At 36.2% G+C, this 22,805-nt stretch overlaps 2 protein-coding genes across 8 annotated transcripts in view; one reads left to right on the forward strand and one right to left on the reverse strand.

The window, feature by feature from the left end:
• LOC135206676 (malonyl-CoA decarboxylase, mitochondrial-like) overlaps window positions 1-10,131 on the forward strand; it is a 119,949-nt gene extending 109,818 nt beyond the window's left edge. For all 6 annotated transcript variants that reach the window (XM_064238060.1, XM_064238062.1, XM_064238065.1 and 3 more), the window contains 3 exons: window positions 982-1,203; window positions 1,667-1,772; window positions 9,376-10,131. In XM_064238060.1, coding sequence (XP_064094130.1) covers window positions 982-1,203; window positions 1,667-1,772; window positions 9,376-9,586 — 539 coding nt within the window. In that variant the 3' untranslated portion in view covers window positions 9,587-10,131. The remainder of the gene's footprint in view (window positions 1-981; window positions 1,204-1,666; window positions 1,773-9,375) is intronic.
• Window positions 10,132-10,940: 809 nt separating this feature from the next.
• LOC135206477 (glutamate receptor ionotropic, kainate glr-3-like) overlaps window positions 10,941-22,805 on the reverse strand; it is a 19,853-nt gene continuing 7,988 nt past the window's right edge. Inside the window, exons 1-2 of one of the 2 annotated variants that reach the window (XM_064237852.1) lie at window positions 15,241-15,375; window positions 10,941-13,781 (exon numbers count right to left, since the gene is read on the reverse strand). In XM_064237852.1, coding sequence (XP_064093922.1) covers window positions 12,096-13,781 — 1,686 coding nt within the window. In that variant the 5' untranslated portion in view covers window positions 15,241-15,375 and the 3' untranslated portion in view covers window positions 10,941-12,095. Of the gene's footprint in view, window positions 13,782-15,240; window positions 15,376-22,805 lie in introns of those variants that run through there. The other variant, XM_064237851.1, reaches the window with a different exon arrangement.

The raw sequence follows: 22,805 nt of genomic DNA on the forward strand, positions 1-22,805 counted from the left end.
TATACCAAAATGTGCGCAAATTTATGAAGAATACAATAAAAAATAATTGAAGGTTGTAGCTTTTCCCATCTCTGAAATATGTGCATATAAAAAAAAATATATATAAAAATTTTGACATTCGGTCAACTTTAACTCGTCCGAAATGGTAGAAATCTGCAATTCTAATCTAAAACTCTTACAGTATCGTAATATTCAATCATTTGTCTTAATTTTGAAACAAATTGGAAGTCTCTAGAACAATATTTAGATTTACGGTGAATTTTTGAAAAAACATTTTTTTACGTCCGCGCGTTACGAATTCGTACATCATTTTGTGATAATATTTTTCCGGTGTTGCTTTTATTGTTTTACAATGTATTATATATCAAAATGATTGCAATCTAGTGTAAAATACAACGAAAAAAAAGTAACTCGTTAGCTTTGACCGTTTTTTGCACAGCGTGATTTGAATACAATAATGTATGGATTTTTTTTTTCGCTACCATATGTCGCATTATTTACAAATGATAATGATATTATTTTTCATTTCTGATGGTTGCATACTAAACTTCAGGCAATGACAAAAAAAGGAGCCAAAAATGAACTCTTAATCTTCAAAACTATGCGCGCTGTGATTTTTTGAAAAAATTATTTTTTCCACTTCCGCGCTCACTCCAAACCGGCCCCGGCATACAGGAGAGGTTTTGATTTTTAGGGCTTCGGCGTAAGAGTGTTAATTACCGGGTAAGTATAATTAAAACTAAATTTTATTATAAAAATGTCATTTTAAGAGCACTAACATTTTGAAATGCAGCTTGAATATAAATACTAAAACTTTGTGAAGAAGGAAGTTTATATTCAATGTAGTGTCCATTCATTTGGCTGAGTTATTACTTTCTTCCAATGATGTTGGTATTGGAAAATTGTAAATGACTTCAAGGTTTCACTGTGCTAACCAAACATAGGTAAGTAATGTACTCTTCATCGCATTTATGATTCCAGGAGACCTTCGGGTATTCACAGCAACAGAAGTTAATGCACTTCAGATTTTCCTGGAGGTTAATTCGGAGTCTGAAGTGTACGACCGCTTAAAGAAGCTTTTTACAACAAATGGTTGGATAGATGATAGTGACCTCGTCAGTGGCCTAGAAACACCTCTTATGAGATTATGTGCATACTATCTGTATAGAGAAAAAAGACGTTCTTATGCATTAGACAGTGTTGGTGAGTAAAATGAGGGTGATTTGAGTACCATATTTTATTGGCACACTAACAAGGGAGCTTGTGGATTAGTCTTTTTTTATAAGGTATCCTAAAACAATTTTGAGAGGGATTTTCCTGTTGCCAAGACTTGTGATTTACTGTTTATTTACCAATTTAATGCTTGTCATTACTGTGGCTTGTTGCTTTTCTACAAAGAAAATCCAATCATTTGCACAGTTAAGTTTAAAGCTTGGTACCATATTTACTCATCATTACTGTACAATTTTAGTTGATATGTGTGATAGGGAGGAAATAACACAATTAAACACAATTAAAATCCAATATGAAATGAAAAAATAATATTGAAAGTATTTTAATGCATATTTTTCCAGAAGTTTCATGTGTTCTTAATATGGGAATTCAACTTTTCATTGCAAAATTTTAAATACTGAGTATAAAGCATTCTGGTGACTGGTCTTTTCAGCAAATTTCCACTTGAAGAATGGGGCTGTTCTGTGGCGCATCAATTGGTTAGCTGACCGTTCTCCTCGTGGCCTTAGTAATTCTTGTGGTATTATGGTGAATTACAGGTTAGTAGTATCGTAATTAGAGTAACATACTTATTTTAGCAGTTTGTATATGCAGTCTATGGTTTTAAGAAGATACAACCTTATCTTAAGGTTGTCTGTGGTGATTAGCTGCATGGTAGACAAGGACCATGTGAAGAAGTTTTCACATTGCGGACTATATCATACCCCTGTAACCACAGCTTTTCAGTTTTGAGTAGGAGATCCCCTTCTTGATATTCTCAGATGCAAGTTTTGTCTTTGTCATGATGTTGTCAGGTATTTGACAGTAGTATTTAGAGAGGAAAAGTTTCAAATGGATTATCAAGCAATTACCTCTTAATGATTGCCTTCCACATCCCCTGCAAATACCAGGGGTCGACTGCACTTTTCTTTTCTTGGCCCTGTTTTTTCTTCCACATATACATATTTATATTTTGTGGAAGATATGTAATTGAGTTTTCTTGAGGCTGAGAATTTAATGTTATAGGTCTATATACTATTAGTGATGTGTAATGATACACACAGTGTGTGTTTGTTGTGGTTGATGAATATCTAAAAGTGAGATGAACCAGGTACTTGTCTGTATTCTTTAAATATGGGGGTCCATGCAATGTCTAAACCTCTTCATTTAATTTGTGATCTACGTATTTTATGTCCTGGAACAGTACCAAAAATGGTTTGTTCCTACACAATATATAAACTCTAGGTCCTTTACATTAGGAATTACTTTCAGGGTAGGCTGGAATACGGCCGTTAAATTCTTGAACAAGGTGGTTAGGCGGTAACTACCATCTGGTAGGCGGTTAGGCCGTCCTGCCTGGATGTAAACACTCCACTTTGCATTTGGCTGGCTTCCAATGAAGAAGTATGTTTGTTAGCTCTTGCTTACAAGCTGTTAATCACAATTTCTTGGTGGGATCTATCTTTTATTATTTTAAATACATATATACAGGCAGTCCCTGGTTATCGGTGGAATCGGTTATCCTATAGGAGCCGGGATAATATATGATATGCAGCACCCCATGCCGGCAAAACTTTGAGGTCGGGAAATTTACAAAAAAAAACACATTAATGGAAAGAGGAAGATATGGAAATGCACATGGTGAAAGAAAAAAATTAAAAAAATTCCCTTACCTTCCATGAGAAGTTGAAAATGACTATTTACAATCCCTTGTGGGGCCTCTTATACAAGACAATTGTAAATTTTACCAACTTATACCTGTTTTTTTGAATAGATAGTTTTATTTTATTTTGTAAAATTGTTATTAAAATTCACATAATATCAAAGCAGGTAAGAAATAAAATCAGTAGCAAATTCTTAGCATCGTTGTTGAAAAATATTTACGGAAGTATACCGATAGTGAAGATTCAGTAACATTTTTTTTATTTTGTTTTTCCTAGTATTTCTTTGCACTTTTCTTTGTAAAATTACATTCACAACTGACATACTATCGTAAAAGACAAGAACTAAAACTAACAGCAGCCCTTTGGTATATTTGTGAGCAAATTCATAAAAAGACGTCATATGATAGAGACGTAGTACATTCCCCTCGAAGTCAAGATCACTACTAAACTTGCATGAGCCGCCTAGTCTTGATTTTAGCCAGTGTAAAAGTTGCCATAAATACCTCTTTCCTGCCCGAAACTTTCCAAAATGATGGCTCTTAATATTGTTTATCTATTAAGATCAATCTGTCCACCACCCCAAACCTGTTATTACTACTCCCAAGGAGCAATCCGTCCATTAAGGGTTAATGGTGATCTGGTTTTATGGCGCTTGTCCAGTGCTGTAAAATGGGCGATTTATGGCGCCATAACATACCTAACAGGGCCACCATTAACCGGTTATCGGCTCCATTAACCGAAACTTGGTGCCATAAACCACTGAATTTCGGTTAATGGTGGTTTTCGCTTATCAGCACCCTGCCAAGAACTGAACCCCCGCCGATAGCCAGTAACTGCCGTTATTGGGTTTCATGTTAACCCTTAAACGCCGACTGGACGTATTTTACGTCAACATTTTTTGTCTCTCGGGTGCCGACTGGACGTATTTTACGTCGACATACAAATGTTTTTTTTAAAATTCGCGGAAAAATACTTTTAGGCCTACCAGCCGAAAACTCTTGAATCACGCGCCTTGGGGGATGCTGGGAGTTCACGGATCAAGGTGTTGTTTTGTTTACAATCGATACGCAGGCGCGCAAGCGCGAATTTCTTTCTTGCTGCACTAAAAAGTATCTGTGACACATCTTGGAAATTATTTCGTCACTTTGACATAATTTTTGTACCATTGTGAATTAGCCGTTACATGAAGTATTATATATGAAAATGTGCGCATTTTTATGTAAAATACAACAATAAAATACTCATGATTGTAGCTTTCATCAGTTTTGAGATATTTTCATATAAATAACGATAATTGCCAAAATTTCAACCTTCGGTCAACTTTGACTCTACCGAAATGGTCAAAAAACGCAATTGTAAGCTAAAACGCTTATATTCTAGTAATATTCAATCATTTACCTTAATTTTGCAACTAATTGGAAGTCTCTAGCACAATATTTCGATTTATGGTGAATTTTTGAAAAAAAACATTTTCCTTATGTCCGCGCGGTAACTCTTCCGAAAAAAATCATACATGCGATTGTGGTAATGTTTGCACCATTTTAAAATTAGCTGTTATATAAAGTTTTATATATGGAAATGTGCACAATTTCATGCACAATACAACTAAAAACAACCCATGGTTGTAGCTTTTATCAGTTTTGAGATATTTTCATATAAATAACGCTAATTGCCAAAATTTCAACCTTCGGTCAACTTTGACTCTACCGAAATGGTCGAAAAACGCAATTGTAAGCTAAAACGCTTATATTCTAGTAATATTCAAGCATTTAACTTCATTTTGCAACAAATTGGAAGTCTCTAGCACAATATTTCGATTTATGGTGAATTTATGAAAAAAATAACATTTTCTATACGTCCGCGCGGTAACTCTTCCGAAAAAATCATACGTGCGATTGTGGTAATGTTTGCACCATTTTAAATTAGCCGTTACATAAAGTTTTATATATGAAAATGTGCGCAATTCCATGTAGAATACAACAAAAAATAATTGAAGGTTGTAGCTTTTCTCATTTTTGAAATATTTGCATATAAATCACGATAAATAGAAAAAAAACCACGTTCGGTCAACTTTGACTCTACCGAAATGGTCGAAAAAACGCAATTGTAAGCTAAAACTCTTACAGTCTAGTAATATTTAGTCATTTATCTTCATCTTGAAACAAATTCGAAGTCTCTAGCAAAATATTTAGATTTATGGTGAATTTAAAAAAAAATCTTTCTCCCTCCGCGTGTGGATTCTCCGCCACAAATCTCCGAAATACGTACGTACCATTCTCGGAATATTTGCTCCGTTTCATATTAGGCATTTCATAGATTTTTATATATGAAAATGTGCGCAATTTCATGTAGAATAAAACGAAAAATATTTGAAGGTGTAGCTTTTCTTATTTCCGAAATAATTGCATATAAAAAATATATATATAAAAAAATTCTATATTCTGTCAACTTTAACTCGTCAGATATGGCCAAAAACTGCAATTGTAAGCTAATACTCTTACAGTATAGTAATATTCAATCATTTGTCTTCATTTTGAAAGTAATTGGAAGTCTCTAGGACAATATTTAGAATTATGGTGAATTTTTAAAAAAAATATTTGTTTATGTCCGCGCGTTACGAATTCATTCATTATTTTGTGATAATATTTTCTCTGTGTTGCTTTGATCGTTTTACAATGTGTTATATACCAAAATGATCACAATTTAGTGTACATTACAACGAAAAAAAAGTAACTTATTAACTTTAACCGTTTTGCGAACAGCGCGATTTGAATACAATTATATATGAAATTTCGTTTTTGCGCTATCATATATCGCATTATTTATATATGATAATGATAATTTTTTTCATTTCTGATGGTTGCATATTAAACTTCAGGCAATGACAAAAAAAGGAGCCAAAAATGAACTCTTAATCTTGAAAACTAAGTGCGCTGTGATTTTTTGAAAAAAAAAATTTCCGCTTCCGCGCTCACCTCGAAACCCCTCGGGCACACGGGAGACAAATTTTTTTTTACCACTCCGGCGTAAGAGGGTTAATAAATAATTGACCTTAGTAACTGATATACAAACCCAATTTTTTGTGATAGCCTTGCTGGCTGCCTTTCTACTTTATGTGTTAAGGGTTGGTGGCAAGGAGGTGCCTGCACCCTTATTACCTACTTCCGCCCTTTAATGTCAGGGCAAGACAATGTATTCATTTGAAATTCACACTTATGCTTTGGAAATTACTGAGGGGGAACTTTGGGGATTTATCCTTTGTTTTTCTTCTGGTATTTCCTCTTCTCTTTCGTCCTTTCACCAGCTTATTGGTCGAAGAGAGAAGGGGGCCCATGTGGTGTTGGCGTTTGTAGGATCTCTTCTTATTTCAGAGGGCGGTGCCATTGGATGCGAGAGGAGTATCCATATATTATATTTTTAATCATATTTTCTTTCTTTTAGAGGCTAACAGTGCTGATTGTTGATTACAGCAGTAGATGGTTGGATATCTCTTTGTGTTGGCTATCCTAACCTTGGAATTGTACCTGTAACTCGTAGTATGCTGTGATATTAGTCCTCGAGTGTGTGTACTGTTCCCCTGCTGAAAATCATATTAATTTGCCGCTGTTATCCTGGAGTTTCGTCACTGGACATCACCTTCACGGCTGCCCTGTGATTATTAACCCTACTTCTGCTGGTAAATGTGCCTCATTTTGTAGAGGAAGTCTTGCAGAATTTGGAGAAGTTGAGGAGGAAGAGAGCTCATCAAGTGTCATCATCTTCTGCTTTGTAATCATCATATTTTTCTTCAACCTCCTCCCCTTCGACTTCTAAGGCTCCTTGCCGAAGAAGGAGAAGGTAGTCCCCCCTCCACAAGAAGTCTCATCATAGGACTTCTAAGGGTCAGTTGGGTCTTCGGTTGGCTTGCCTGTTCCTTCGGGAACAGGAACCGTCACACTATCCCCAGGGTCTAGCGTGTCGGGAGCCGCAGAAGCGCAAACTTCGGTTCGCACTTCTGCTGCTAGTCCTAGGGGTTATGCCCCCTAAGACTAGTTCCGTGTTAGGTGCTCGTTCACGAGATCCCCCAAGTGCATGTAAATGTATGGATTTGCATTCATCTAAAGTCGATGACGTTGAGTCTGCTCACTGCCACGACTCAAGTACGGAGTGGAAGAAAGGATTAATACGCTCAGGTGACTCATGCCTTGCTGGTAATCTCTTTTGCAGTGATTGCTCGGTACCCAGGGTTGACGTGATGGTCCTGCAGGACTGTGCACACGGTGAGACTGGGAGGGGCTTCCCCATTCAGTCCTCTTGTGAGGTTTAAGCCTTAACGAGGACTGGGACGCGTCAGAGGGTGGTAATGGCCCTCTCCAGTCAGGTGAACAACTGCATCCGGGGCAAGGGGAGGTGGGGTCAGCTGATGTCTAAGGTAATTGTGGATGTTAATACGTATTGTAAAGCAATATTATTTTAAGACTCAACAATCATAAGAATATATATTTTTTATTTACAAAATTTGTATCAAATCAGGAATTAGGCATAGCAACATATTAATTTTTTTTACAGAGCTCTTCTTATTCCGTACAATTTTTAAAAATGACCCTAAAACCATGACTTTCTGGGAAAAAACATAGTTGGGGGAGTTAAATAAATAATTCAATTGTAACAAAAAAATTTGAAAAATTATTAAAAACTCAGTGGCATGAGAGATGTAGCCTGAATATTGAATTTGATGTACAATAGTAATACATTGCACCACCTTTTTCAGTAGTAACCAGTCATTAACTTTGACCGCTAACTACTCAAAACTATCGTTAGGCGGGTTAGACCACTTTCGCACTACACGCCTTATATGCGCAGTTTGTTGATGTGGGAAAAACCATTCCTCTGCTGCACCCATATAAAAGTTGGTGAAAAGCACGCCATCTTTTTGCCCATACATATGGCCCTTATGAGTGAAGAAAGGAGTCGTCTTTGTGCATATTTCAAAGAGGTTCAAGGACGAAAATGAATTACAAATGCTCCTCTGCACATTCCTAGTATGCAGCTTTTTAAGCTACATGGTTGAGTTCTTTAACAATAGCTAGCTCCCCTGCCTTCTCTTATCATGTTCAAGAGGGCGTTATAAAAAAACCACCTGAGACATGCCTGCCATACTAGCATCATAAGGAATGCAATAAGTAGTGGGGAATACAGAAGTATAATCAGAAAGGTCCATGGACCAAGATAGCTACAGTTGCTAGAGGCACTCGTAATACAGTTGGAGAAGCCCTTTTTAAATATTTCTGAAGAGGTGTTCCTCTTACATACCAGCATTAGGTGGCCTATTGCTCGTGTAACTGACAGACTGGCACCAGACGCAGTATGAATCGACAATTCCAAATGAGAAATGCACAATAATGTCTGAGAATCTGTGAGCCACCCAGCAACCAATCAGAATAATTGCCAGGTTATTACCAGAGAATGACATCACACACCAGCCCTGCTGCTCAGTAAGGCTGCAGCAGCGAGACCATCGACAATAAGTTTTTGGCTTACAAGGAAATCTTCCAGTCAATCAGCAGCGGGACTTTCTCTCTTCAGCCAATCAATGGTCAGCCTACATTCAACTCCTTACTGACCATCTCATATATAATGAGTAAGACTCACCACAAATGACAGTTTACTCCCATCTTTCAGCGTGATCATGCTCAATGAAGCTTGGGTGAAGCGTGGTCAACACTGAAGAAGACTTTCTCCTGAAGTAGGACAACTCCATGGAAGATGAACTCTTGATTTCAGTAACCATCGTACTCTGTAACTGATATATAGTGTATTCAGCTGAAATAAAACTACCAAAGTTTGCAACCTGCTTTCCTCTCCAAGGATGACAAACATTGGCATATTGCTGGCAAAATGAAATAGGCCAGAAAAATTAATTGTTAGAGAAATAGATAAAACTATACAAACTGAATGCGGCTATCACCTTCAACACCATATTTTTAAAAGAGGGACTACGTACTACATGTTTAATAATAATAATTCAGTTTCATTATAGTGATATTGAAGTTTAGTAATAATAGAGATGAACTTACAAGAAACAGGTATTTAATGATAATAAAAATTAATTTATGAGAAAAAATTACAATGAAGAATATGCTGTTAAAAAAAAAATTGTGTTTTTGAGATGTATCTGGTAAGAATTTCAAAGATACATAACTAGAAGTGTTGGAATCCAAAGAACACAGGATATTGGTGGGCAGGTCCTCAAGAGGCAGGTTACAGCCTAAATTTAGTCTCAGAAATACCAGCCTAGCAAGGTTGAGAGGAATGATAATAATAATAATGATAATAATAGTAATAACATGACACCATGTTATTATTGTATATTGTTCAATAGTATTACATACTGTAATTTAAAGTGTAGCTAATATTATTATTATGTACATATAATCTTATTATTAACCTTTTCAGTTGTGTCATTTTTAATACCTCCCATTTCATAGCAGCATCTTATTGAAGTACATGTACATTACAGGTACTTCTTAGAAGACTGTGAAAATAACACACGCACTTACCTGGAGTCTACGACTATCTTTTGTTCAGATGAAGTTGGAGCTCTCGCAAAAGATGCATCAGAGGTTATAAGTCCAAGTTCAGACTCCCCATGTCTGTCGCCACCACTAAGTAGCCCCCCACCAGTTAGCCCCCCACCAGTAATTACAATTACACCTGATTCAAAAATGTGATATTGGGCCAAGTCGTAAAGATAGAACTTCATTATGTATATAAGTGAATGTAGTTTTTGTTATGCAGCAGAGTAATTGTTGCTAATGTTATATGTATAGAGCTCTATGGACAGTCCAAGGCACTATATCAATCTGTGATGTCTCAAATCCAAATGTACAGAATACCTGACCTTTAGCTAGTCAAATTATGGCTGTAGATAATTATTGAAAGATTGCTGATGTAAACAGTTGTTGGAACGCACACAGAAACAATGGTTTAATTGAAATGCACGCCAGTGGTTGTTAAACTGATGTGCATGCAAGCTGATATTAGGTTGTGCAGCATTGTACAAAAATTCAAACCTTGCAAGATATTTATTAAAGTAAGCTATTAAGTATGGGAAGAGCTATTATTTTTAAGTCTCTTGACAATAATTGATGGGCATCATCAATGTCCTAGGTTAATGTACAGTATTTTAAGTTTTGCACAGTAGAAAGATTGACTCTCTTGCTTGTCATTTATGCAATAAAAGTGGAATGTCAGCTGTATTCATGCTGAGTCATGATGTTGATCTTTTATTGTCCTCTTTAGCTGCCAAATCCCTTTTTAAAGTAACCTTTCAGACCCCTTTGCTTGGAACTAAGTGAAAAAAATATGGTTTTCCATATTGTATTCTCCTTTATTGGCCCTTTGTGTATTGATAAATATATATATATATATACTATATATTTATATATATATTTTATCTATATTATTAATTATATTAATATTCTATATATATAATTATGGTCTTATATATATTTAAATTTTATTAAATTTAGTAACTAAGGATCTTTAATCCTTATTTTTTTTTTGTGGTGGGGATCCAAAATTTGTGTGGTGAAACACATGCTGGCATACCCCCATATGAACTTGGAGGTAATTTTCTTTTTTTTTGGTTGCTGTAAATTTTTCTTTCAAGAGAATGCTTATTTTGGTTTCCCCTTGAAGCCAAATAATTGTACTTTATTTTGGTATCATTAAAAGGACAAAGTACTAATATACAGTCAAAATGCATCAACATTATGTGATTATGTAAATTTCTTTACTTTCTGTAATTAATATTTTTAAAAAACTTTTTTTGTGCTGTGAAAGGTAAGATAAATCTCCAGTTTCAGAATCCAGTATATTTTTTCTTCATTGTTACAATTAAAATTGAATAAGCATTAATACAAAGCAAACTTGGAAGGTAGCTGAACTTTGGAGAAATACTACACAAAACAGAGTGCCCATATGTTATAAAAGTAAATTGACAGAAGAGAATGTAAACGCATAAATGAAAATGAATAAATGTTTACCTGAAAATAGCTGGGCATGATATAGTTTTTTCTATTTCACAGGAGTGCTTATTTACTCAATTTTGTATTAGTTACCAGTTATATTTAAATTTCTACTAACAGCAGTTAACGTGTCTCCCATTTAAGCAGCAGTTTTGTCATATACATTGTGTTAGGCAACCTTCCTTTTCTTACCTGTTCAACCTGTTCCCTTCAAGATTTAATTTTATTAGTTTAGTCTTTTTTGTGCATTTTAGTTTTGCTTTGACCTATTGCCACTTGCACCAGATAAAGTTGTTGCAAGTGTCAGTGATGTTTGGTAGTCATATGTCAGGACTTTTGACTGCATGGTTAACTCTCTCATAACATATCTAGGCTTTGAAATTGCATTAGAGGACAGAGTCCAGGCAAAATTACATTGTGTTAGATTGTGAAATACTGCACTGTATTATTATTTAGGCTTAGTGTTGGTCAAAATTTCTCCTCTTGGGTTTCCTGACTACTGAAAGATTTTATTTTAATTTTTCCTGTTTTCATGGGCAATTTTAAGCCCTTTTTGTGCAAGAAAAGTAAGGTGTGTAATTAATGATCTTAGCTATTGTAATACCACTGGAATGTAAAGAATGGTAAGATATCCCACAGACATAAAAGGAAAATAACAGAAAACATTAATATTAATGCTTTATTGATTATGATGATAACATCAGTTGCAAAGCTATCCTGTAAAGGTGAAAAAAACATTTTCTCAACATACAAGTTCATTTTATTACAGTACTTCCATTATTAAAAATCCTAAAGAAACAACATAAGCACAGGTCTGTTTTACTTATTTTGAAAATGATTATGCATGATCATTTTTAACCACATTTATGGGTATTGCATTAAATTATCTAGCAGGTACTACCTTGGATGGGTTTTTGCATTCTTCAAAATCTCAAATATGACCTGCTGTGTAATTAAAGAAAAGTATTTCCATATGCCATGATATTTGCTTCCTAAGTATTGCAGTAGTGATTCAGATCAGTCAAAAATTTTTCCAAATGCCTGGAAAAAAAGGGTAAAATCTTATATATTTCACTACCTTATTAAACCCTCAAATATCTTCGAGAGTCCATATAGTCAGTTTTAATTTGTTGGTGGGGAACTCTTTTATGTAGTTATCAATTGGTTATTTAGATTTAAATCACAAAAATATGCACAAGTCCATAGTTTATTAGTTGTCTGTCATTGTCATTGATTTCTGTGTGGTTGGTTTAAAAATTTGTTCAAAGAACAATAATATGGCACTTATTATATATCCAATGCCAGTTATGTAAAAGACTCCTTGAAGGTGATCAAGACTAAGAGCTTTAGTACCAGAAACAATGAGTGAGGCTTTTAATTTGCGCTTTTCCTCAAACTGCTTGCGGTAAAGTGTAACTACATCCTTTTGCCACTTCTGAATCATTCCTGACTCGAATAAATGTAGGAGATCAGTAGCCAAATTTGGTGTAAGTGGTGAGTTTTTGGGAAGAATTAAGCTAATGCTGTAAGGGATGAGACATTCTCCCACAATACGAATTGTTGCCTCGTCACCATATGTAAACCTGGCATCCCTGTTGACTTCAAGATATTGTTTGTTTTCCACTAAGGCAAATTTTCCTTTGTCTACCTCTTCAAATAGGGTATAAATATCTAAATCAGTCTCTAGATTTTCAAAAATATATTTAACTGCAGGATCACTTGAACCTGAAAACTGGGTCTTCCAAAAAGAATGTGCTCCAAATCTCAGACCACTGCTTGCCAGTTGACTCAAAGTATCGATTGGACTTGTAGTTGTAGTAACTGAAAGAAAAGCTACTAGATTGGCAGAGTAACCTGTGGAGATAATCAGAGAAAATAACCACACAAACCCAGCATAAATACGTGTTGGATTGTATGAGGGGATAATGGTCACAGAACGCATTGTGAATGAAGTGAGAATGTAAAGGTAATTGTAAGTCAAGCTTTTGAATTCTGAGGATTCTTTGTTTATACTTAATGCTGATATGATAGCAAGGAGAATGCCACCAACTATCAGTGAAACTCCAATCGATACCCAAGTGTCCCAGGTGAAAGGAAGCGCTGGTGAAATCCAGTTTACCAAAGGTTTAGGGGAAGGTGCAATAAAACATCCTGGCATAAAGTTATAGGGATATGAAAAGTCAACCTCATTCCATCGGAAATGTTCATTAAAAACATTGCAAACACTAATGTCAGCTGTTTCTTTAATGACTTCCCCCATTAAGCCATCCCAAGATCCATTGGAATATTTAAATCCCCATTTTTCTACAGAACTGACCTCTTTAAAATTTACTGTAAAATTTTTTGCTTTGGTAAGACCATGTATTATTTGCATGTCAACTCCAATCCGACTACGAAGGTTGTTATTTTCATCATAGACATAAACAACACTTGGTGGATGTTCAAATGTAGCCACTGTAAGTTCAGCACCTTTTAGGTTATTGGTTTTTTTTGGAAATAAATTTTGTCCTTTGTGAAACTTTTTGTGTGACCAGAAGTCAAGCAATGTTAGACCTGTACTAACAGAATATAGGGAATGTGTGGAAGCTAAAAGATAATTTCTGCTTGGTCGCAACAGCAAAAGGTTTTCAGTCTTTTTGAAATTATAAAGTGTTACCATGTTTGTAGCAGTTTGCAGTGCATTTTCAGCCTTAAGGAGAAAAACAATGTAATATCCTTTGTAATTCCATAATGGTGGTGGATAATATCCCTCCTCGTATGGAACTGCTCGAATATGGTTCACTGATGCATGTTCTTTTAGGGCCTCTCCATTGCTGAGGAGGAAGATGTACACATCACATTCAGACATCTTCCATGTAGACTGTCTAGATAGGATTTCATTCGTTAGCAAGTACATCTGTAAACATAAGAACAGTCAGTACAAATGGGACTCAATTTATTCAACTTCAGCTACCAGAAATAATAATTTTCTAAATCAATTTTATTTTTCTTACTTACAGACCATTGCCTTAGGTAATTTATACTTTGGTTTAAAGTGGGATATTATATACAGTTTACAATTTAGCAAAATAAAGCAAATTCTGTTACAACAGAAGATTAGAGAACCCCAAAATATGACATTCTACAATAATTGGTATTTTCCTAACATAACCCCCTCAACCTGGGACCACCTTGACATGGTGAGGGGTCTTGTGAACCCCAGGAATTTGTTCCTGGGTTCGAGTCCAAGAGTCCCATATACCATAATGATATATCTTTGGATTATTGTTTGTGGAATTTTCCACTTTTGCAAAAATTTATTGGACTTGATAAATAAGGAAAGATATTGCTGGGACTGGGTCTATATCTGAAGCTAAATGGCAGAAACTGTGGTAGGACCATCAACTACCCGATAATGTTCAGACCTAGTGGTAGGACCATCAACTACCCGATAATGTTCAGACCTAAGGGATATCAGTTTGATATCTCAAGGGCAGAACTATTCTTCGGAGCTGGACCACGGATTCCAGGGGGGTCTGGGTCTGGAGATAGGACGCTTGGCATTCTACCCGGTTTGCCCATAACATGACTAGGGTGGGGATGATTGTATTCTTGTGATACTCTCAGTCCTACCAAGCAGGTTTAGCTTACACTTAGGCCACACTAATCGTGTTGTGCCATTCCCTGTCGGGTAGGGTAGGGATGCGGACATTTGGGAGTCAGTTCTCACTTGTGCCATTAGTGAAAGGCTGATGACATTATTTTAAAGTTTTCAGGTGATTTTTTTTCCTCCTCTAATCTTTATGGAAAATATAAATAAAGATTTGAGTATCCCTGGGCCCTCTGATGGTGCAGTTGCGGCACAGTTGACAACTGCTGGAACCCCTCCTCTAACCACCCTTGCGTAGTTGTAGATGACACTAGCGCGTCAAAGAACCACCATCCTGATTAAGTGAAGTATCAGATCACCCATCTGGGTGCAATAACATTAAAATTGGAAAAAGTAAAAACCATACATAGCAAAAGATAACTCTGAATCGAGGCAAATAACCCTCCCAACCCCCCAACACTGGCATCATGCACAAAGCAGGTCCTAAAAAGGAAAAGAAATGTCCGACTGGACCCTACACTGGTGCATTTTGACCACCTTTTTGGATCAGAGAACTGGTCAAGATCTCTGATCCTTAAAGCAGAACATAAAATTCCAACTGCTATAGTAGTTGAAAACAAATTATACCAAAACTAATGAATGGTTACTAGAAGTGACCACAAAAAACAGTCCACTGCTTTTTTGAACATAATAGAAATTAATGGCATAAAAGTAACACTGACAAGCTATGAAATGTTAAATTATGTACAAGGTACAGTCATCTTACCTAACATTGAGAGTGAAGATCTACCTCCAAGACGCTACTTGACTCCCTTAAAACTAAGGTATAATAATATCCATGACCAATTCCAAGCTGAAGGGATAAGAATAAACAAATTAAAATTGCAAAAGTAAAATGTTCTGGCCAAAGTCTTCCACTTAAAATTAAAATTCTTGGGCAAAGTAGAGAAGTATGCCCATTTATACCAAAACCACTTCAGTGCACACAATGCTCAAAATTTGACCTTACACACAAAAATATCATCATAAGACTGTGTGCAGTCTGCTCATCTGAAGAGCATACTACAAATTGGAATTGTAGTCCTCCGCAGTGTGCCAATTGTGGGTTAGCTCATCATGCTACATCTAAAGAGTGCTCCTTTTACCAATACAATGGAACTTAAACTCTCAATGACTAGAACAGGAATGACAATTAAAGAAGCTAGACTAGAGTTAAAAGTAAGGGGAGTCCTTGAGCCATCCAAAAATCCCTCTTTCACAACTGCTGTTAGAAACCTAAAACTTAACCAACATAATATCAAGCAGCAGAATAATAAAGATACGCAACATATCCAACATGCTAATAGTACTAACATCCAAAATAAGTTCATTGTTCTATCCACTGCTGCTGCTATTACCATTGAAGATTCTGATAGCTTTGCTATGGGAACTGCAATGGAAGAAGGATCAAATAACTCCAACTCCCGAAATGACAAAAAGAAAAGTATCCTGGAATGAACTCGTCCAAAATGAAAAATAAAAAATCAAATGTATAGAAGTGCAGTCAATTCAAAAAACCCCTACCTGCATCAAGTGTGGAGTTCATAAAAGAAATTTTGCTGACTTCATCACAAGTGGAGGTTCACAACTGCCCTCCATCCCTATCACATATACAACAAGGTAACAAGCAACAAGGGACCTGTAATGGACTCTCTAAAAATCCCAACCTGTGACACTGATTACATTACTTCCTTGTGTGGCACTAATGAAAATCACGCTATTGGTGTGAATCAAAATGTGTCTAATACACTCCAATTTTCCACCAAACCGAAATTTTTTAACAGCAAATCAAGTAGTTCCTTAAACCAACATTTCTTACCGCAGAGGAAACATTCGGAACACAAAATCGGAGTTTCTAATGCAGAAAAAAATCAGTCTTTAATAAAGGGGTCAACACTCCAGTCAGAAAGACTGAATCGACAATTACCAACAACAAGCATGCTCAGTCTTGTGGTTGTAATGAGTGCTTTATAAGTGCTTGCAACCAATTACCAACCAAAACAGAAGACTCAATCCGGAATTGCATGAATAATTTTGTTCGATTGCGAAAATATCTTTAGCCCACCATCCAAGGCCAACAGAATTCTGTTGGCCTTGGCACCATCATGAGGATGGACTATGTTCTGAATCTTTCCAATACAAGGAGGAAATAATTAAATAAAAAATAGACATTAATAATCAGTTATGAAAAACAGTCAACTGTTGAGTTTGTAACGACGACATTTTAACCAATACTTTTTTCATATATCAAAATATAGAGTAATTCACGGCCTTTCCGACACACACACACATATATGTATATATATATATATATATATATATATATATATATATAGATATATATATATATATATATATATATATACATATAATCACGAAAACAACAAATAAATACCACAATTAAGAAACCTCAAAGCACCTCAAATATGTATAAAGAAAGAGACAAAATAAAATCTGCAGTTAACCTGCAGAGTTTAAAACCTATACCACTCAGTAATGAACCATAAAATCATCCAATGGAACATAAACGGTCTTTTGACACGTTTGCGATTGGGTGAACTACAAAGAATCCTACGGGACTACAACCCCATGTGCATCTGCCTATAACATGTAGGGCCCAACCCTGCACAAGTCCGGCACTACAACCTTGCTTGTTATTCACCAACAGGTGGTGGAAAACTTGGCACTGTTATATATGTTCGCAACAGTGTAACATATATGAACCTTTTAATATTCCAGCTCTGTTCTATCAGATAACAGCCGTTAAACTACATATGCCCGATAAAAGTATGATCACTGTATGTAATTTGTACAATCAGCCAAATTTCCATTCAAACTTCAGTGATCTATCCGAATCAATTAACTGTCTACCTGACCCCTTACTTATAGTAGGAGATCTTAATACTCATAGTCCCCTTTGGGATACCAGCCACTCTACTGACATAGAGAGGTATATTGTAGAACATGACTTTTGTTGTCTTAATGAAAGTGATGCTCCAACATACTTCTCTGTATATAGCCGAGAGATTCGAGTGGAATGTTCTGGATGACTCGTACACCAGTGACCATTTCCCCATTGTCCTAAATTATTTAAATAATGCCACAATATCATCACCCGTAAGATTCAATATTCAAAATGCTGATTGGAATCGTGCTATACACCCGTAATATACCACCATTTCCGCACACTCAAGATCACAATACTACATGTAAATTTTTCACAGACTTTATAATAAATGCTGCTGACAAAAGCATTCCTAAAACTAAGCCACACCCCAAGAAATCCTTTGTTCCATGGTGCTCCAACCTTAACGACCTTAATAAAGATCAAACACATATTAAGTCGTAATCTTAGCAGACTTAAAACCCGCTTGAAATCCCTCAGCAAGATGCCATGCAGTGTAAATATTCTAAACAAGATGGTGACAATAAATATAACAATCAATTACATCAAACTGCCAAATTTCGCAAAGCTGTAATAGCGGGACAAATTTTATCTTGGATGAATTGTGTAAAGCTTATCTTCGAAAACATCTGTGAAGGATATTTGGCAAAAGATAAAGAAAATTAATGATGAATATGTAAGACCTCCTAGAAGTGCAATATACCAAGATGAGAAAACATATCATGGCCCATATGAAATATCAAATATAATAGGAAAACATCTTGGGAACATAAGTGCTTACTCTAGTCTGGACGCACATTTTTAAGCCATAAGAAAACAGAAAGAAAATGTCATACTCAACTCTGAAACTGTTGAAGACTTGAAATAAACAATGCTGTCGACTCGTGCCATCCTTTGGCCCGAAGTCATGACAGGATTTCACTTGAGATGATACAAAAAGCTGGCCCCTATAACCAAATCATATTTACTGAAATTTCATAACAGCACTTGGCTGAAGCGTGTTTTCCCTGACAAGTGGAAACATGCTATTATCATTCCTATAAATAAACCTGGAAAAGATGCAAGTAATCCAACTAATTACAGACCAATATCTCTCACAAGCTGTTTATGTAAAATTTTAGAAAAAATGGTCAATGCACGACTAACATATGTTATCATCAAAGAATCCATACTAACTCTAACACAATCAGGTTCGATAGCTGGTCGGTCAACCCTAGATCTCCTAACATATCTAGAGGACCATATCAGGAAGGGCTTTGGTCAGAAAAAATTTACAGTAGCTGTCTTTTTTTTTTTAAATAGAGAAAGCATGTGACACAACGTGAGAGTTAACATCATGCAAAAACTTCACTCAGTAGGGTTGTGGGGTCACCTGTCAATTTTCATTAAAGATTTTCTTACGGAAAGAACTTTCCAGACACGAGTAGAAAATTCGTATTCAGAATACTTTAATTTAGAAGAGGGAATTCCTCAGGGCAGTGTCCTGAGTTGTACTTTGTTTGCCTTGGTAATTTACGACATCACCGCGCAATTACCAAATGGAGTTAAAAATAGCTTATACGTTGATGACTTTGCCATATACTGCACGAGTAGCTCCTTGAGACATGCCCAAAGAGTCATCAATACTGCCATCACAAATGGCAAATTCAGTTGGGTTTCGTTCTTCAACCAATAAAACAAAATCCATGGTCTTCTATAAAGACAAAAGGTGGCTGAAAGACCAAGAAATCAAACTCCATCTTTAAAACACTGAAATTGAGTTCTGTGCAAATGTTAAGTACTTATGAATAATGTTTGATCAACATTTAAACTGGAAAGCACACATCAAGTATATTAAAGCCAATGGCATAAAAGCCCTTGCCCTATTATAGAAACTATCGCACTCTATACATAGCGACACCACGCTAACGTTATATTGGACATCAGTTTCATCTATAGTAGACTCCAGCTGTCCTATGTATTCTTCGGCATCTGAAGCAACATTAAAAACTCTTGATGCATTGCATCACGAAGGAATACGTTTATGTACTGGTGCATTTAGGTCATCCCCAACAAGTTCCCTTTTAGCAGAGGCAGGCATAGTACCTTTGAGACATCACCGCAACTTGATAATACTACGTAGATGCCTTTCCCCACAGGCAGGATCATCTCCTGCAGTTACCTGCTTCCTGTATTGTAATCCTAGGATTGAACATCCTTCCCAAAAAGAGCCAAATTCTTGATGAACTTATATATTATAACACTAATTTTCCCTCCTACAATAGAAAACCCACCACCTTGGACTTTGAAACTAATAAAAATATGCACCACTTTGTCTCATTTTCTTAAACGAAATATGACTAATACATAAATGTACCGCCAACATGCCTTAGAGCACATCCGAAGAAAGGGAAACCAGTTCATGATATATACAGATGGCTCAAAAGACAATACCGGAGTAGGAGCTTCAGCTTTCTCGAATAATGAATTAATCAAAGTAGGCCTTCCTTTCATATCATCTCGGCCATACGAGCAGCACTTGACATAATATCTGAAAGGCAAGCAATCTCTTCAATAATTTTGAGCGACTCGCGTAGTGCTGTTGATGTTATAAACGAAGTACAAATCTTCAAATCAACTTTTCAAAGAAATCCAAATAAAACTCCACCTACTTCTCCAATCTGGATTGTCAATAAAAATCTGTTGGACTCCGACACAGGTAGGAATTGAAGCAAATGAAAATGGAGATTCAGCAGCTATTCTAGTATGCACTATTACCCCAACAATTTCATATGCTCCTGTGTCAGACTGGATAGCATCTGCCAAATCTCTTATATATCAAGATTGGCAAACAGATTGATCCTCGGTACGAGTATCAAACAAGCTTAAAACTATAAAATCTGAGGTATACCCATGGGTTTCATCGTCACAAAAAGCAAGATCTAAAGAAGTAATATTAGCAAGACTCCGCATAGGTCATACTAGATTTTCTCATGGTCATCTAATGACAACCCCACATTCTGACCCAACGAAATGAAATGGATGCCAAGTTCCCAGGACTGTCCAGCACTTACTCGTTGAATGCCCAAATGGATTCAGCAGAGGCGCATTTTTTTTTTTTTTTTTCTCGAGATCCAACAATATCAGGAATTCTCGCTGAGGGCAGGGATTTCTCACTTAACATAATTATTGTGTTCCTAAGTAAAGTCGGTTTTTTACAATAAAATCTAGTTTTTTTTTTCTCTCAGGTTAATTCCTTGGAACCATCCTGAGAATTGAGCCTTTTTTAGGCTCAGAGGTCTGGTTAGACTAATCTTTTATCATGTCCTATCCTTTCTTAACATACAAACCCACATCATGTGATAGTAGAATGTTCGTCTAAGCTACTCCTGTCATGTGATGTTGTGGGGGTTTGTATCAGTGTCGGGTACTATCCTCTACGTTTCTCATCTACCACCACAGCATGAAACCTCCGTTCAGATAAAGATAAACCCCATAAGGGGGTAGTGCCGTCAGTGCACCTCACGTGCGTTGTGCTGTAGGCATTAGTTTAGGTAATTTCCATCCTCTTCTAACATTTTTTTCAAAGTGGAACTGCAGCAAGGGTTTCCCTCCATTACACCTCTATAACCTTTTACTTAATTTTCCTTGCAGTGCCGAATTTCCTCATAGGTCTCAGCACTTGGCCTAAGGCCTATGTTCTTAGGATAAAGGTAGCACTGTATATGTTCACAGTTTGAATGGAAGAAAGAGAGTGGACCCTACTGTTATGTAATGGTTTGTGTTTATATATATATATATATATATATATATATATATATATATATATATATATATATATATATAAATTAGTATGATTTTTTTATTAATATAGATTTTTTGTTAGGAGAGGGTGGACAGTAAGATGGAAGAAAGAAAATATGAACGGAGGTTAAGTAAAAGGAAGGAAAGTAATTACAGCAAGGAGCCGAAGGGACACTGCAAAGAACCTTAAGTAATGCCTACATTCCACCGAATGAGGTGCACTGGTGGCTCTAACCCCGTATGGGGATATAAATTATTATGTGGTCTTATCAAACCAACCATGCCTTTAGGTAGATGAACATCTACTTAGACAGGAAGGTGATTGAAGTAGAGTATTCAGCACTCTCTGATTAGGACAATAATACAGGCTACCTATGAGATCACCCAGTGTTTAGGTTGTGTCTCAGGCTCTAATAGCTTGATAGGTTGGATCCAGAAGCTGAACAGATTGGCCAAAAATGAATAAGTTATCTATTCAGTTAACGGGAATAATGTATAGATGGTCACTTGGAAAGGACATTGTCTGAAGGGTTTCATTTCAATAGATAAAAGGGGCTACCTCGTGGTCAAAAGAGAACCAACCGAATGTTTATGGGAGGCATCACTGTGGTAACAGAAGGTAGACTGTCATTCTCAATGATACATGCTTTACTAAGCCAAACAGTTGGCAAGTGTACATGCAGACGCAGTCATGGCACAAACTTCATGAATTCTAACTTAAGCGAGAAGGGGATTTCAAGTCTTGTACAAAAGAAGATTTTTAGGAGCTTCTTTAACCAAAGGACTATGTTGGAAATAGGATAATTTGTAGGTGAAAGGGGGACAAATAAATTTTGGCAAAGAGAAATGGCAGAGCTAGTAGCATAACTGTAGCGTTTCAGAATTCTGAGCATTTCATTCTACAAATATGAAGCCCCGTAAGAAGACTGTTTTGAAAACTGGTCACATAGAATCATCTTTTCTAGTAGTAAGCGGCAGACAATGCGAGGTAATGAAGAAGATGAGTTTTCTGTTTACGAGGGAACTTGTGAAGACATTTCCTCTGTCAAGTTGCTGAATAAAGTACTCCTAATACTTTTTTACAAGTTTACAAGATCCAGTCCACGAGGAAGAATTTAGAGCATGATTCTCCATGCCCTTTTGTACTTAAACTTTACAATGATAAGGAAGAGAATGCTCACGGGAAAGCGCATAGCAGAAAAGGAGAAGGAAGAGGAGGGAAACAAACCTGATGAAATTAACGAAAATTGGGATATGAAGAAATGTTAGGACTGAGTGTTTACATGCAGAAATGGTTCAAAGATTCATACTGATGATCAGGTGGGAAATGTGGTTCTTCTACCATTAAATGTAACAGGATTTTCATACTGCATTACTGGTATTTGTGTACCAAATTATATACTATACTCCAAAATAAAGTATGGAAGATTCTTTAAGGCTAAGGTTTCTGCGACATAAACATATTTTTATCTGTACATCTTATCAAGACCCCTAAAGCTATAATTACCAAAGAAGATGTATGTACTATGTATGCCAGTACAAAGTTCCGAGTTACGGAATGACTAGCAGGTTTCAGCGTGCTAGTGAATGTAAACACTTATGCA

Source organism: Macrobrachium nipponense, chromosome 31, assembly GCF_015104395.2.
Source record: "Macrobrachium nipponense isolate FS-2020 chromosome 31, ASM1510439v2, whole genome shotgun sequence".
NCBI classification, from domain to species: domain Eukaryota; kingdom Metazoa; phylum Arthropoda; class Malacostraca; order Decapoda; family Palaemonidae; genus Macrobrachium; species Macrobrachium nipponense.